This window comes from Pantherophis guttatus, chromosome 4, assembly GCF_059756535.1.
Source record: "Pantherophis guttatus breed Tessera chromosome 4, ASM5975653v1, whole genome shotgun sequence".
NCBI classification, from domain to species: Eukaryota; Metazoa; Chordata; class Lepidosauria; order Squamata; family Colubridae; genus Pantherophis; species Pantherophis guttatus.
The window spans coordinates 157,714,254-157,729,228 of NC_142066.1; the positions used below are offsets into that span (position 1 = coordinate 157,714,254).

The window sequence follows — 14,975 nt, forward strand, 5'->3', positions numbered from 1 at the left end:
AGGATGCTTTATGAGGGAAGAACTACAACTCCCATAATTCCCCAGCCAGTACCCTTTAAGTCCATATCACCCCAAGATATTATGAAAGGGAGGATTTCTCACCCGCCTTCCCCCTTGGGAATCCCTTTCTTGCCCGCTATCCTGGTTTGTTCCATCTTAACAGGTGGTTTTTTAAACCTACTCCGAGTCCCATCATCCTTAACATTAAAAGTGAAATATTGAGGTGGATTTCTGGAAAGGTAGCCCATCCAGTGGTGGGATTTTCTGAGCAGTTTGGCAAACTGGTTGTTGGAAGAAATCATTGGGGCAGAGAAGCGGTTGTTAAATCATTTGAATCCCACCACTGAGCCCATCTACCATGTCTTGTAAGCCAGCCAATGGGGGGGTAGTCTCCCCCTTACCCTGTCCATCCCCCTTCCTCTCCCCTGGGGCTTTGGGGTGAGCAGGGCTACTCCTAGTTAGTAGGACCCCAGCGGTGAGTTTGGGACAGGCTTAATGTCCAAGAAGGGCAGTCTCTTTAAGAACCAGGACAGAGAGCTTTTGACCCCTCCCTCTTTCCCCTCAATCCTCCCCCCCCCCACATTTAAAAAAGGGAGGGGCTGGAAAGGTAAGCGTGAGGGTTTCTGAAGAGCTTTCTGGTCCGAAGGAAGCCAATTCACTGGATCCGGATACCTGCCTGAGAATCCTGGCTACAATGGGGTCTATCCTCAACCGCTTCTGGAACGCGAAAGAAGGTAAAACTGGACCCTCTGGGAGGGGGTATTTTAGGTGGGGGGGTGCATGTGGGCTTTGCAGGGGGGATTGTGGTGCACCTTCCTTTTAAACTGGCAGGCCAGGGGTGCTTCTCCAGCTGAGGATGACGGGTGGTGTAGTCTGGGGCATGGTGGTTTGTTGGATTAAAGAAGGACGCTGTGTGTTGAGAAGGTCTGGGTTTGACAGACTAGAGTGGAGTAGCTTTAAGTTGGGTTGAGCTGAATAGAATTGAATTGAGTAGGGTTGAGTAGGGTTGAGTTGAGTAGGTATTAGGGTTTTTTTGAGTAAGGTTGAATTGCGGCTCCCTAAGTGGCTCAGTGACTAAGATGCTGAGCTTGTGAATCCAAAAGGTCGCCGGTTCGAATCCCTGGTATAGGTCTTCTGTGTGACCAAGGGGGTTGGACTAGATGACCTCCAAGGGCCCTTCCAACTCTGTTACTGTTACTGATTAGGGTTTGGGTTGAGTAGTGTTGGCTTGGTAGGGTGGAGTTGGATGGAGTAGGAATGGTTAGAGTAGCGTTGGGTAGAGTAGGATTGAGTAGAGCAGGGTTGGGTTGAGTGGAATAGGATTGCGTTAAGTTGCGTAGATAGAATAGAAGATTATTGGCTTGGCTTGAGTTTTTTATTTATTTATTTATTTATATGCCGCCCTTCTCTGGAGACTCAGGGCAGCTTACAATGCGTTAAGCAATAGCTTTCATACTTTTCTATGTTTATACAAAGTCAGCTTATTGCCCCCACAACTGGGTTCTCATTTCACCTACCTTGGAAAGGATGGAAGGCTGAGTCGACCTTGAGCCTGGGAAGAATTGAACTCGCAGTAATTGCAGGCAGCTGGATGTTAAAATGCTGCCTTTAGGAGGCATTAGCCTCCTACGCCACTCAGGCTCAGAGTTATGTTGGGATAGAGTTTCTTAGGATTGAGTTGGGTAAAGAAGGAATGGTTGGAGTAGGGTTGGGTAGAGTCAGTATAAATTGTGTAACTGCACAATGGATGTGAGGACCGCTAGCCGTCTTCTCCTTTCCTAGGAGGAAACCAAATGGGAATGGAGCAGAAACCAGGTTAATAATCGGGGAGAAAGCTGGTTTATTGTCAGGTGGGAAGCTGTGAGACCTGGAAGCCTTGGAGATTTGAGGCTCCAGGGGAGTTGGGGGGGGGAAGAGTGTAGAGGGAAGAAGACACGTAGCCAAAACAAAGTTCTCCCTAGAAGGTCAAGGCCGAGGGCCCTGCAGCTGTGCGGAGGAGATTGGGAAGAGAGCTTCTGTTCCGGGCGGGGCCTGATTGGACGTGTGGGAGACCTTAGGTGACGGAGGGGCCCGGACTGTCTTTGGGGTGGGGAAAATCCCGCTTTTCCCAGCTGTGCCAACATGAGGCCTCCAAGAAAAGTTAGCTTTGGGGAATTTCAAGCCTCGGAGTTTGGTTTTTACTTGGGACCCTGAGAGCAGCTGGTGGCACAGGTTCCCTTCTTGGAGTGTAAATGATGGTTTGTTGCAAAGACACCCACAACAAGCCACACCTCTGTGTGTGTGTATAGAGGGGCATGGAACTCACTTCCCAGAATTCTTTGCACTAGCAAGCTGAACATCTGGAGGGAGTCAGAGCTTAATGGGTGGCCAAAGCTGGCTGATGGTGGCTTACTTAGTAAATCAGGGTTCCTTAACTTGGTTGTGTGAAAAATTGGGTGGTTGAATAAAGGAATATTATACGTATGTTTGCTTCCTCGAATAACTTATAAAAGTAATAAATCAGGATTTTATAGTCTAATCACTTTAATAACATAAATTAATATCCAGCCATCTCTCTCTCTCTCCTTCCATCCATCCTATCTATCCCTCTGTCCACTTATCCGTCCGTTTCTTTCTATTTATCTGTGCCCATCACAAATCGCATCCGAATTTTGAACACGGGGACACCACAGCCTGTGAGTAAGGGTTGCAACGTCGGTCACTAAAGGAACAGTCATAAGTCGAGGCTTGCATCACCTTTTCCAAGAGTCCTGGGGAAAATCACGCAGGATGGTTCCCACAAGGGTGAAGGAAACCCATTTCTCTGGTTTTGGACCTTCACAAGACAGATGGGGAGGGGGCCTTCCTTACTAGGGGGTCCCAAGTGGGGGGGGCAGCTCTAATTTCAAAGCCCATCATCCCTAAATGAGGGAGGGTCAGCGCATCATAAGAACACCCTCTATCTTTGTCTCCCACTCTCTTCTTTCTTTCTTTCTTTCTTTCTTTCTTTCTTTCTTTCTTTCTTTCTTTCTTTCTTTCTTTCTTTCTTTCTTTCTTTCTTTCTTTTCTTTCTCTCTCTTTCTCCCTTTCTTCTCTCTCTCTCTCTCTCCCTCCCTCTCTCTGTTTCCTTTCTCTCTCTTTCTCTCTCTTTCTCTCTCTTTCTGTCTGTCTCCTCTCTTCTTTTTCTCTTTCTTTCTTCTTTCTTTCTCTCTCTCCTTTTTCTTTCTCTCTCTCCATCTCTCTCTGTGTGTCCTCTCCCTCTCTCTTCTTTTTCTCTCTCTTTCTCTTTCTCTCTTTTTCTCTTTCTCTCTCTCTGTCTCTCCATTCTCTCTCTTTTCTTCTTTCTCTTTTCTTTCCCTTTCTCTTTCCCTGTCTCTTTCTCTATGGGTATGTGTCTTCTTTCTCTCTCCCTTTTCTTTCTTTCTCTTTCTCTTTCTCTCTCTTTTCTTTTCTTTCTCTTTTCTTTCACTTTCACTTTCTCTGTCTTTCTCTCTCTTTTCTCTCTTCTTTCTATTTAACCTGTCTAAATTAAAGCCTGGTGGGTTAGGGAATTTTATTTCGAGCAGAGGATTTGAGGGCTCTTCTAGTGAAATACCTCCGGACCCTCTCTAATGAACGGATGTCTGAAATACAGTCAGGGTTCCAGGCAGGTGAGCAATATTCAAGGGTAGGTCTGGCAAAGGTTTTATATGCCGTAGTTTGAAGTTTAGCATTACCAGAGAGAAAACTTCGTAAAATAAGATTGTTAGTCTTGTATTTTAATGTCTGATGTTCGTGTGTTTTTGTTTTTGTCTCTTGACTTCTTTTGGTATTGTGTAAAATACGCAATAAAAATTATTTAAGCAAAAAAGATTGACAGCTCTCAATGTAGCTGTGAGGAGGAGGAGGAGGAGGAAGAAGAAAAGGAAGGAAGGAAGGAAGGAAGGAAGGAAGGAAGGAAGGAAGGAAGGAAGGAAGGAAGGAAGGAAGGAAGGAAGGAAGGACTGGGCAGTCCTTGGTGCTCTCTGAGCATTGGTATTTTCTTGCAGACATCTCATGACCCAACTAGGGAACATCATCCGTGCTAGAAGGGGGAGGGGCTTGCAGGGAGGAAGAGGAGTAGTCGTAGTATGAAGGCCTCCCAGCCTCTTAAGTTGCTTAAATCCGTCGGTGTCTCTTGCCAGGTGGACTGTTTGACTTCTGCTTCCCCCCCTCCTCTCTCTCCCCCCACAGAAGGCTCGGAAAGCCTCTCCTCCACCTCGAGGCCGAGTGGAGAAGTCCAGCCCACCACGCCGATTTCTCTGGCTGTGACACCTGGCTTCGCCTTGCAGGGTCTCCCACAGGAGGCCGAGCAGACCGATCCCTCCTGGCCCCCCAGTGGTCTTGAGTCTGAGGATGATAACAGCCTCAGCGCCAGCCCTTTAGAGGAGCACGAGCATTTGTTGCCTTCCTTCAAAGACAAAATCGGAGGTTTCCCGAAAAGACGGTTGCGAGCCTGGCCCTTTGCTTGTCCCCTTACCACCATCGTTAGGCCTCCTTCTGAGCTTCAGGGTGTGTTTGAAGTGAGCCCCGCCGAGGCAGGTGGACCTGGTGGGCTTCAAAGACAGCCACTTACGTCCACTCCGCTGGATGGCGTGAAGACCCTGGAGAGCAATCTGCTTCTCCCCCTCCGTCATAGCCTCCTTTTCAAGGCAGAATCCATGGAGTTAACGCCCTTCCCACAAGGAGTAGCTGATGGTGCCGCCAGCGGAAGGCCAGAGGAGAAGACCCTCTCCTTCTTTTCCGAGAAGGAGAGGGTCTTTGCGTCGCTCCTGGAATCGAAGGGGCCTCTTTCGGAACAAGACGTTATCCGAGCAGGTTCCGAGACAACCCAAGACTATCTCACTGCCTGTCTGGAGTCAGAAGTCGAAGTGGAGGGAGCGTCAACTTTTGACCTGGGCAACAGCGAGGACCGTGCTATGCTGGCATTTTCCAAGGCAAAACCTGACTCTCAGTCTTTCCTGGCACTGAGCAAAACCCCAGAGAACATCCTTGCAGAAGACAATGGGGCCCTGCTCGATGCCTCAGCTCAGTTGCCCCAAGAATCTCCTCTGCTCCACCCAGATGGGGAGGGAGGAACCGAACTGCAGATCTGGAGTGTTACCCGCAAACCTCCGGCGGAAGGTAAGATCTCCCGTTTTCTCCCCATTCAACAATTACGGATGGTTCTCAATTTACGACTGTTTGTTTAGTGACCGAAGGGAGTTTGGGACTGATTCTCATATTCAACACCCTGTGGTCACGTGATCGAAATTGGCTCATATTTATGATGGTCGCAGCGTCCCGCAGGTCACACAACCCCCTTTTGCGACCTTCCGACAATGCCGAAACTGGATTTGCTTAACGACCGTGTTACTCACTGAACAACTGCAATGGTTCTCTTAAGAAGAGTGGCAGGGAAGGTTGTAAAATGGAAACAAATTCACTTAACAACTGTCTTGTGTAGTAACAGAAACGGACGTGATTGTGGTCATAAGTCGAAGACCACTCACTTAATGACCGTTTCAAAGTTAGAATTGGACCTGCTTCCAAACCTCCAAACCTCTTAAAGTCTCTGTGGTCACATATCACCATTTTGGACAGTCAGTAGCTGATCTGCTTTTATGACCGTTTGCATCTTTCCCTGATCACTAAACCCTGATTTACAATGTTTTTGCTGAAATTGACGTTTTCAGTCAATCCTGCCTCATATCAACCAGTGGGTTCGCTTAATGACTGCTGTGTTTGCTAAACGACCACAGGAGTGGCTTAACGAGTGCAAGAGTCACTTAATGACCGCAGCAATGGCTTAATGACAACAGCAGTCGCTTAACGATTGCAGCCATGGCTGAAATACAGCAGTTTACAGCAGTTGGAAAAGGAGACCTCCGTTAGAATACCCTAAAATATCTTTCTGCAGGATCTTCCAACGATTCTGAAAGCAACGAAGGATCTCTCCCGGAATGGGAAGAGCCGAACTTTGAAGAACCACGGACAGCTCACTCGGTGCAGGTGTGGCCCTCGCAGACCGAAATGGGTGGACTTCAATTCCCAGAATTCCCTAGTCAGTGGCACCTGAGGTGGGCTGGGCTGAGACAGAGAGGCTCAAAGTCACTCAGCTTGCGGGACTAGAACTCCCTGTCGCCTGGTGATTGGCCCAACGTCACACGACCCACAATTGCAAAGACGGGAGGGTTGATGGGAAGATGCACAATAAAATAAATAAACAAAAGACCTTTTCAAAAACGATCTCGGACGTTAATCGAGGCCAGCTAAGTGCCTTTTCGGGAAGGTAAAGAGAAGTTTTGGGGAGAGCATAAAACCTCTTTTTCACCCAAAGGGATCCGCTTAGTAGTAAGGGATGAGTAAAGGGATTTGGTTTTTTTTGCAGACCCAGCTGATGCATTCCCTGGGGACTGACGAGGAGGCCATTAGGAAACCGAAACTAAGCCAGAGCGAGAAAAAAGCTCGAAAGGTAATTCCCTTCCTCCCTCCTTTCTTTCCTCCCTTCCACAACACTCCCTTCCTTTTTCCTCCTTTCCTTCCCTCTTTCCCTCCCTCCCTGCCCTCCTCCCTCCCTCCTCCCCTCCCACTTCCCCTCCCTCCTTCCCTCCCCTCCCCCTTCCATCCTTCCTTCCCTTCCTCCCTCCCTCCTTCCTTCCTTTCTCACAAATCACTCAAGGCGGTGAACCTATCCAGCATACATCCTTCCTCCTATTTTCTCCAAAACAACAATCCTGCAAGGTAGGTTGGGCTTTCAGAGAGGGACTGGCCCAAAATCACCCAGCTAGATTTCTTGCTTAACGTGGAACTAGAACTCATGGTCTCCTGGTGATTGAATCAAAATCAACCAACATCCTTTCATACTTAAGGTGGAACTATAATTCACTGTCTCCTCTTGATTGGCTCAAAGCCACGCAACTCTCTTTCGTGCCTGACACTAGAACTCGCCCCTTTTATTAAGAGTGTTTATCTAAAGTTTGCTAGTTTCCTGATCTGGTCTACCTCAAAGGGCTGGCAAGGTGAAAGTCTTCCACTCATTGTAGTAAGCATCAGCCACAGAGCGCCTAGGAACAACTCCAATTTTTGGGGTGTAAATATCTCTCTTGCCCTTTCTTTGGTTTTGGACTGAGAAGTTAAGTTCTCTCAAGAGGTCAGAAGAAGACTTCTGCATGGTTCATACCAGAAACATCTTGTGGTCTTCAGAATTTGCCAGAGTTCATGGTCCACCATGTCTTGAAGAAGACCGAACCTCAAGATGGCCTTCCGTGGAAGCAAGGGGTTGGTCTACAGGACCTCAACTGTAGCTTTGGATGGGAGAAGGTCCCTCCTTCTCCTGGTTCTTCAACCAGCTCTTTAGTTGACCTACAAGCTTCTTCTGTGGTTTTTGAGGGTGTTGTGAGTTCCTCTCTCCGTGGTGTGGTTGAGAGCCCATCAACATGATGCTGATGGGCTGTGTGTGGTGGTCTTCTTTGCCCCCAGGCCATGTCCAAGCTGGGTCTGCAGCAGATCCACGGCGTGACCAGGATAACCATCCGTAAATCCAGGAATATCTTGCTTGCCATCACCAATCCGGATGCCTTCAAAAGTCCAGCTTCTGACTCCTACATTGTCTGGTGATCTGGAAAGAGGGAAGAGGATCTGGGGGGAGGGGGAAGTCTTTGATGACTGAAGAGGGAGGGAGGGAGGGAGGAAAGAGAGATAGGTGGATGGGTGGAAAGAAGGAGGGGAGGAAGAATGAGAAAAGGTAGGAAGGGGAAGGAAGGGAGGGAGGGAGGGAGGGAGGGAAGGAAGGGAGGGAAGGAAGGGAAAAGAAGGGGGAATGGCAAGGAAGAAGGGACAAAGGAAGAGAGAAAGGGAAGGAGAAAGGAACAAAAGAAGGAAGGAGAGATAGGATAAGGGAGGGAAGGAAGGAGTGGAAGGAAGGAAGGAGTAATGAAGCAAAGGGGGGAAGGAAGGAAGGAGAGAAGGATTGTTATGGAGGAAATGAAGGTGAAAGGGAAGCAGGAAGGAATGAAACAAGGAAGGAGATATAGGATTAGGGAGGGAGGGAGGAAGGGAGGAGAAAGAAATGAAAGAAGGAAGTAGGAAGGAGAGGAGAAGGATGGATGGATGGAAGGAAGGAAGGAGATAGGGAAGGGGAAGGAGAAATAGTGGGAGGGAGGAAGGGAGGAAAGAGCTTGGAAAGATTCTATTGGATAACTGAAGAGGGTGGGAGGGAGGAAGGGAGGGAGGAAAAATGGAAAGGAAGGAAGAACGGAGCGAGGGAGCGAGGAGGGACAAAAGCAAGAAAGAATGAAAGGGAGGGAGGAGAGAAAGGAAGGAGAGAGAGACAGAGGGAGGGAGGAAGGATAGGGTGAGAAGGAAGCAAGGAGGGAGGGAGAGGGAGAGGAGGAAGGAGGAAGGAGGAGAGGGAGGGAAGGCTGCAAGGAGAAGGGGAGGGGAAAACGAAAGAGGGGAAAAAGAAAGGGAGGAGAAAGGGAGGAAGGAAGGAAAGTGGATGAGAGGGAAGGCAGGAAAGGGGAAAGGGAAGCGAGGGAGGGAGAGAGCAGGTGAGAGAGAGGGAGGGAGGGAGAGAGAGACTGACTGACTGACTGACTGGACGGACATTCTTATTTTTAACACCAGTAGTCCTCAACTTATGCCTACAACTGAGCCCAAAACTTCCATTGGGAAGTGAGACAACCGTTGCCTCAGATATTACGCCAGTCACTGCAGTTGTTAAGAGAGAGTCACAATGGGACTTCCGGTGGCTCCATGATCACCGAACGGACACTCTTTTAGGAGCTCCAGCCCTGTGATTTAATTAGCCGCTAGAACAGCGAAAACCGGCTGTTCAGCGGCTTGAAAATCTCCCCCTGGGAAAAAGGGAGAGAGAAGAGCTGAAGGGTCTGGGTAGAGCTCCCCTAGACCCCCAGGTTTTTTTTTAAGCCTGGGGGTTGCAGGGTGAGCTCCCTGTAAGCCCTTCATTGCTCCGAATCTGGGACGAGTCTGCTTCATGCAGACGAAGGCATCGCGTCCACACCAGCAACGCAATTTTAAGGATTTAAAGAATTTGGACTTTGGGTGCTGGCAGAGCAAATCAGGAGAACAAAAAAAAAACCAAAAACCCGCAAGTAACAAACAGGAGGAAATTAATCAGAGGATTTTGATTCGGGAGGACAAAGAGGCTGTCAGGATTGAAATGGAGCTTGGCACAATTGAAACACAGGTCTTGGCAGACGCTTCCACTCAATTAATAGAAAAGCAACAAGTAGACTCTTTATTGCAAGCTGATAAACTTTATGGCAACAATTCTTGGCTTTATAGACAAAGGAATGAACTGATTGAGCATACAAGTAAGAAGAGTCGAGATGGGGGTTCTAAACCAGAGAAAATGATTTCAAGAAGAGAGCGAGCTTTCAACATACATCAACCTCAAATCAAAATCTAAAAATTTTCGAAAATAAAACTAGGGGGAGGAGCAATGTTGAAAGAATTATTGAAGAAGAAGGACTGGAAAAAATATAGAAAGAAGGCAAGAATAGAAGATTAAGTCTTTTTGGGAGGAGGATTTTTGTAATAAATTGAAAATCTTAATTAAATTGGTATTTTTAAAGGTTATTCTAAGACAATGATATAAAGGAAGTGTTTTCTTACAATTAGTTTTGGATATAAAAACGATGGCTTCTTAAAAGTTATGGAGGTATTAAAATGGTTAATTGAAAATTTGAAGGATATCTTCCTGCAGGTTTTGAAATTTATATCTTGTGAAATGAATTAAGAATGTTTCATTGATGTATTAAGAGATTTTAAAAATGTTTAACATAAGATTATAGTATCTTAAAAGGTATACGAGAGGAAATGTTTAAGGTTTTAAAATGTCCAATTTTATGCAGGATTAAAGAGGATAAATGTTAAATTTAGAATCTTATTAGGGAGTAATGCTGAAAAAGAATGGTGTTTGAGGGTGTGGAAATGAAGCTTATCCATGATTTTTAATGTTTGTAATATTGTTAAATTATTGGATTACACATCAAGAAAAAGGTCTTTATATTTAGGAAGAATGAATTTAATTCAATTAATTTTGAGAATTTATAAAAGGGAGGTTAATGAATTTGAGTAAGGGGAGTTAAAGAGTGTGTGGGAGTTTTGAATTTTGTAGTTAGTATATTTTAGCTTTTGTTTGTTAAATGTTATACCCTGTTTTCGCTCTTGGAAGTCGGGGGGTGGGGTGGGGAGGGAGGGACAAAGGTTGGGTTGGGATAAAAGTGTTGAATAGATAAATGTTTTAACAGAAAAGTAAAAGTGGGGGAAATGTAATAATAAATGAAATGATAATATTAGATATGATGAGTATTGGAGGAGTAAGATGGAAAAAAGATGTATTCAGATGATATATTGACTGATTGATTATATATTGTATGTTTGTTTGTTTATAAAATAAAAAACTTTTCAATTAAAAAAAAAGAGAGAGAGTCACAATGGTCCGTAAGCGAATCCGGCTTCCCCATTGACTCTGCTGTCCGAAAGGTCTCCAATGGGGGTTCAGGCAACCCCCGGGGGTCACCGCAACCGCCATAAACACGAGTCCGTTGCCAAGTTGTCTGAATTTGGATTACGGGAATGCCGCGACGGTCATAAGCGTGGAAAAACATGGTCTTAGCTCACTTTTTCATTGCTCTTCTACCTTTGGTTGCTAAACGAATGGTTGTACATTGAGGACTTCCTATGTTGTGATAGATTGGCATCTGCCTTTCTTGACTGGAGAGACCAAGAGATTGTCTTCTTCTCACCTCAGTGGGAGAATTCAGATTGGAAATGGAGGTTTAGGGAAGTGGTCCTCTCAAATTCCTGGTTGAAGGACCTGGCCTCTTGGTAGAACATGGAAGGGTCTTCTAGGCCCTTCCATCTGGGACTCGTTGGAGAATGTCTTATTGGGTGTCTTCTTCTGAAGACAAGCCAAAGCCAGGTCTCCTTCTCCTCCAGAATGGAGAAAGATCTAAAATCCCTCCGTTGTTTTCTGCTGCAGGTGGAAAACCTCTCCCAACAGGTCTACAAAGAGGCGGCGGAGAAGTTCAAAGTTCCTATGGATCACTCAACCTTGATCAATGAATCTGGTTCAGTCTTCACCATCATCAAGGAGAGTGAGGAAGAGGAGGAGGTAAGGAGACCCAGATGTCAACCTTCTCCAGACTTGAGCTGGAGGTGGGGGTGGAAAGGAGGGAAGCCCAAGAGGAATGAGTACCTTCATGATGTTCTCCTTGGAGGTCCACCTCCTAGGAGGTCCAAGGGGAGTAGACTTCTCGGGAGCCAGGCTATTAACCCATGGAGCACAATTCTTGCCTATAATATCTTGCTTGGACCGAGAATGGGGACTCTTCTCTGGTCTCCTCCATCTCTAGGACCAGATGAGTTGTCCACTATGGATGATGCCAATATTGGTGGCATCTCCAACCTAGATGCTGTGGTCAGGTGTCTCTCAGATACGTAGGGACTACTCTACATAGAAGGACCCAAAATTCCTAGGGCTGCGGGGGGGGACGTCTAGTCCAACCTTCTGCCCAAGATAGGAGACTTCATACCATCCCTCATCTGAGCTTTGGGGGTCCTTTCTAAGGCCACAAGTCCATGCCAACCTCTTGAGGGACGATCTCTTGGTAGCTTCTTAAGCCAGCTCCATGTTCTTTCTAAAGATGCTAAGCTTGGATTTCAGGTTGCTGGGACACCATAAAGTGTTGGAGAAGTCATCCCATGGTGGGGTAGGTCTACTGGAACCTTACTCCATTGTTACTATAATTATTATTATGGTTTGCTGGAAAGTCAGCCAGAGGTTGAGGTGGGATCTGGGATTTGGATTCACCTCTTGAAGTCCACCTTACATGATGGTCCCTCTTCTTTCTTTCTTTCTTTCTTTCTTTCTTTCTTTCTTTCTTTCTTTCTTTCTTTCTTTCTTTCTTTCTTTCTTTCTTTCTTTCTTCCTTCCTTCCTTCCTTCCTTCCTTCCTTCCTTCCTTCCTTCCTTCCTTCCTTTCTTTCCTGCCTGCATTTATTTCTGTATTTCCTTCCTCCCTCCCTTCCCAGGTGGACGAAACGGGTCTGGAGGTGAGGGATATTGAATTGGTCATGGCTCAGGCCAATGTCTCCCGCCCAAAAGCCATCTGAGCCCTCCGAAACAACAACAACGACATCATCAGTGCCATAATGGTGAGTGCTTGAGGGCAGCAGCCGTCCCTCCTCTGCTGTGGTGGAAGGTAGCCTGGATTCCCAGCAGGAAAAGAGGGAGGGAGGGAGGGAGGGAGGGAGGGGCTGCATTCCAGAGGAGGGAGTGCCAGGTTTTGAGAGTTTGGTTGAGAGGGAGAGAATTTACAAGGCTCCGTCCCAGCAGTTCCCAGACTATATCCCTAGGGAGTCTTATATGAGCAGTTCTCGACTTATGTCGGTTCAGTTAATGTCCGTTCCAAGTTTGAACGGCATGGAAGAAAGGGACTTAGGACTGTTTTCCCCACTCATGACCAACAGAGAGTCCCCACCGTCATGAGACCAAAACTCGGATGTTTGGCAACTCACTCGTATTTATGACAGTCGCAGCATCCCAGGGGGCAGGGGTCACATGATCTCCCTTTTGTGACCTTTTGACCAACAAGGTGAAGGCGGACGCCATATTCACTTAAGAACCGTGTGACTAACTTAACGACTGCACTTAACTGCAGGCAAGGAAGGTTGTAAAATGGGACAAAACTCACTTAACAAACATCTCGCTTAGCGACAAGAATTTTGGGGTCAATTGTGGTCCTATTTCCACCACTACCTATAGAAATGATAGAAATGAATAGAATACAATAGAATAGCATTACTATATTATATATTATATTATGAAAGGGACACGGTGGCTCAGTGGCTAAGATGCTGAGCTTGTCGATCGAAAGGTCGGCAGTTCAGTGGTTCGATTCCCTAGTGCTGCATAACGGGGTCAGCTCCCATTACCTGTCACAACTTCTGCCAACTTAGCAGTTCGAAAGCAGGTAAAAAATGCAAGTGGAAAAATACTTTACCTTATATTATATTATAGTGTATTAGTATAGTGTAGTATATACTGTGCTTCCCCCAAAATAAGACCCTGTCTTATATTTTTTTTGAACCCCAAAATAAGCGCTTGGCCTTATTTTGGGGGAGGTCTTATTATTTTGGGGCACTTGTCGCCTTACCTGATTTCCAGCTTTTCCTCCTTAATCCCAACCAGAGGAAATGGTGGGGACTGGATGCACATGCAGTTAAATATTTTCGGGGAGGGCTTATTTTCATGGGGGGGGGGCTTATTTTAGTGCATGTGCTCAAAATCCTGATTGGGCTTGTTATCAGGGGATGCCTTATTTTTGGGAGAAACTCAGTAGTATAGTATGTATAATATTTTATATTCTTATAGATTATAGAATATAACTAGCAACAGTGCTAGAAGGGGCTGGAGTTTGTGGGGAGGAGGAGGAACAGGAGGGGAGGAAGAAGAGGAAGAGGAGGATTTGGGGGGGGCGTTCCTTGGTGCTTTCTGAGCTTGGTGAGTATTTCTTGCAGACGTTTCATGACCCAAGTAGGTAACATCATCAGTACTAGAAGGGAACTGGGTTGGGTGTCTGTATATATTTAGTCCCTTCTAGCACTGATAATGTTTCCTAGCTTTGTCCTGAGACATCTGCACAAAAAACAGCCAGCTCAGAGAGCAACAAAGACCCCACACTCCTCCTCCTCCTCCTCCTCTTCTTCCTCCTCCTCTTCCTCTTCCTCCACCTCCTCCTCCTCCTCCCAAACCCCATCCCCCTTGTAGCACTGAAGATGTTCCCTAGTTGGGTCATGAGACGTCTGCATTAAAACCTTCCAGCTCAGAGAGGTCCAAAGACCCAACGGTCCTTCTTTCTCTTCCTCCTCCTTCCTTGCAGCACTGATGATGTTGCCTAGCAGGGTCACGAAATGTCTGTGACAACTCCACCCCTCCACCCTCCCCAGTTCCTAGACCTGATGCTTCTCTTCTTCCCCTTCTGTCTTCCAGGAGCTGATCATGTAGTGACCGGTGGGGTGACGCCCAGCCCAGACCACCCTCCCCCTGCCTCAGTTTCCACCCCACCCATTTTTGGATAGATGACCAGTTTCCCGTAGCTGATACAGCTGTTAGGATGCAAAGATTTTACTCCCTGATTTTTCTACACAAAGTATGCTTTCACTTAATAAATAGTATATTCACTTTTGCTACACCCGGACTCCGTCTCTCTGTCCTTTGCAGGAGGGGGGAGGGCCTTCGAAGGTGCCGAGTGTCAGTCCTTGACTTACAACGGTCTAGTTTGACTTTGTTCTATTACTTGTGCTTGCATAATGTTGAATTCCAATATTGCGTGATCACTTGTCCCCAAGGTTCCTGTAGCTTCAACACCTTCTATCATTTCATCTCCGTTAGTGAGAATTAAATCCAATATGGCTGATCCCCTTGTTCCCTTCTCCGTTTTTTGGGAAACAAAGTTGTCTGCTAGGTTTGTCAGGAACCTGTTGGATCTTCCACTTGGTGCAGAGTTTATCTCCCAGTTTTTGTTTTTTTTTAATTTTTTTTTAAAATTTTGATTTATATGCCGCCCTTCTCCGGAGACTCAGGGCGGCTTACAATGCGCTAAGCAATAGCCTTCATCCTTTTGTATGTTTATACGAAGTCAGCTTATTGCCCCCACAATCTGGGTCCTCATTTTACCTACCTTAGAAAGGATGGAAGGCTGAGTCAACCTTGAGCCTGGCGAGATTCGAACCTGCAGTAATTGCAGGCAGCTGGTCTTAATAACAGGGTGCTTTAGACCACTGTACTAATTGCAGGCAGCTGGTCTTAATAACATAATAACATAATGTACTACTACCAAGTACATAAAAAAAAAGCATTTTTTTAGAACCTCTTCGCTGAAGAGGTGGTAGAAAAAATGGTTTTAAAAGTTAAAAAAATAATTGGCCACACCCACCCAGTCACATTACCCCCCCCCCCCACTAAGC

At 46.4% G+C, this 14,975-nt stretch overlaps 1 protein-coding gene across 1 annotated transcript; it reads left to right on the forward strand.

The window, feature by feature from the left end:
• The first annotated feature begins 4,043 nt into the window (after positions 1 to 4,043).
• LOC148114400 (uncharacterized) lies at positions 4,044 to 14,196 on the forward strand. Its single transcript, XM_087894272.1, has 6 exons — positions 4,044 to 5,121; positions 5,897 to 5,988; positions 6,368 to 6,451; positions 10,988 to 11,119; positions 12,039 to 12,161; positions 13,999 to 14,196. Exons 1-5 carry the CDS (start codon positions 4,089 to 4,091, stop codon positions 12,117 to 12,119), a joined length of 1,422 nt encoding a protein of 473 aa, XP_087750398.1. The 5' UTR covers positions 4,044 to 4,088; the 3' UTR covers positions 12,120 to 12,161; positions 13,999 to 14,196.
• Positions 14,197 to 14,975: the final 779 nt, after the last annotated feature.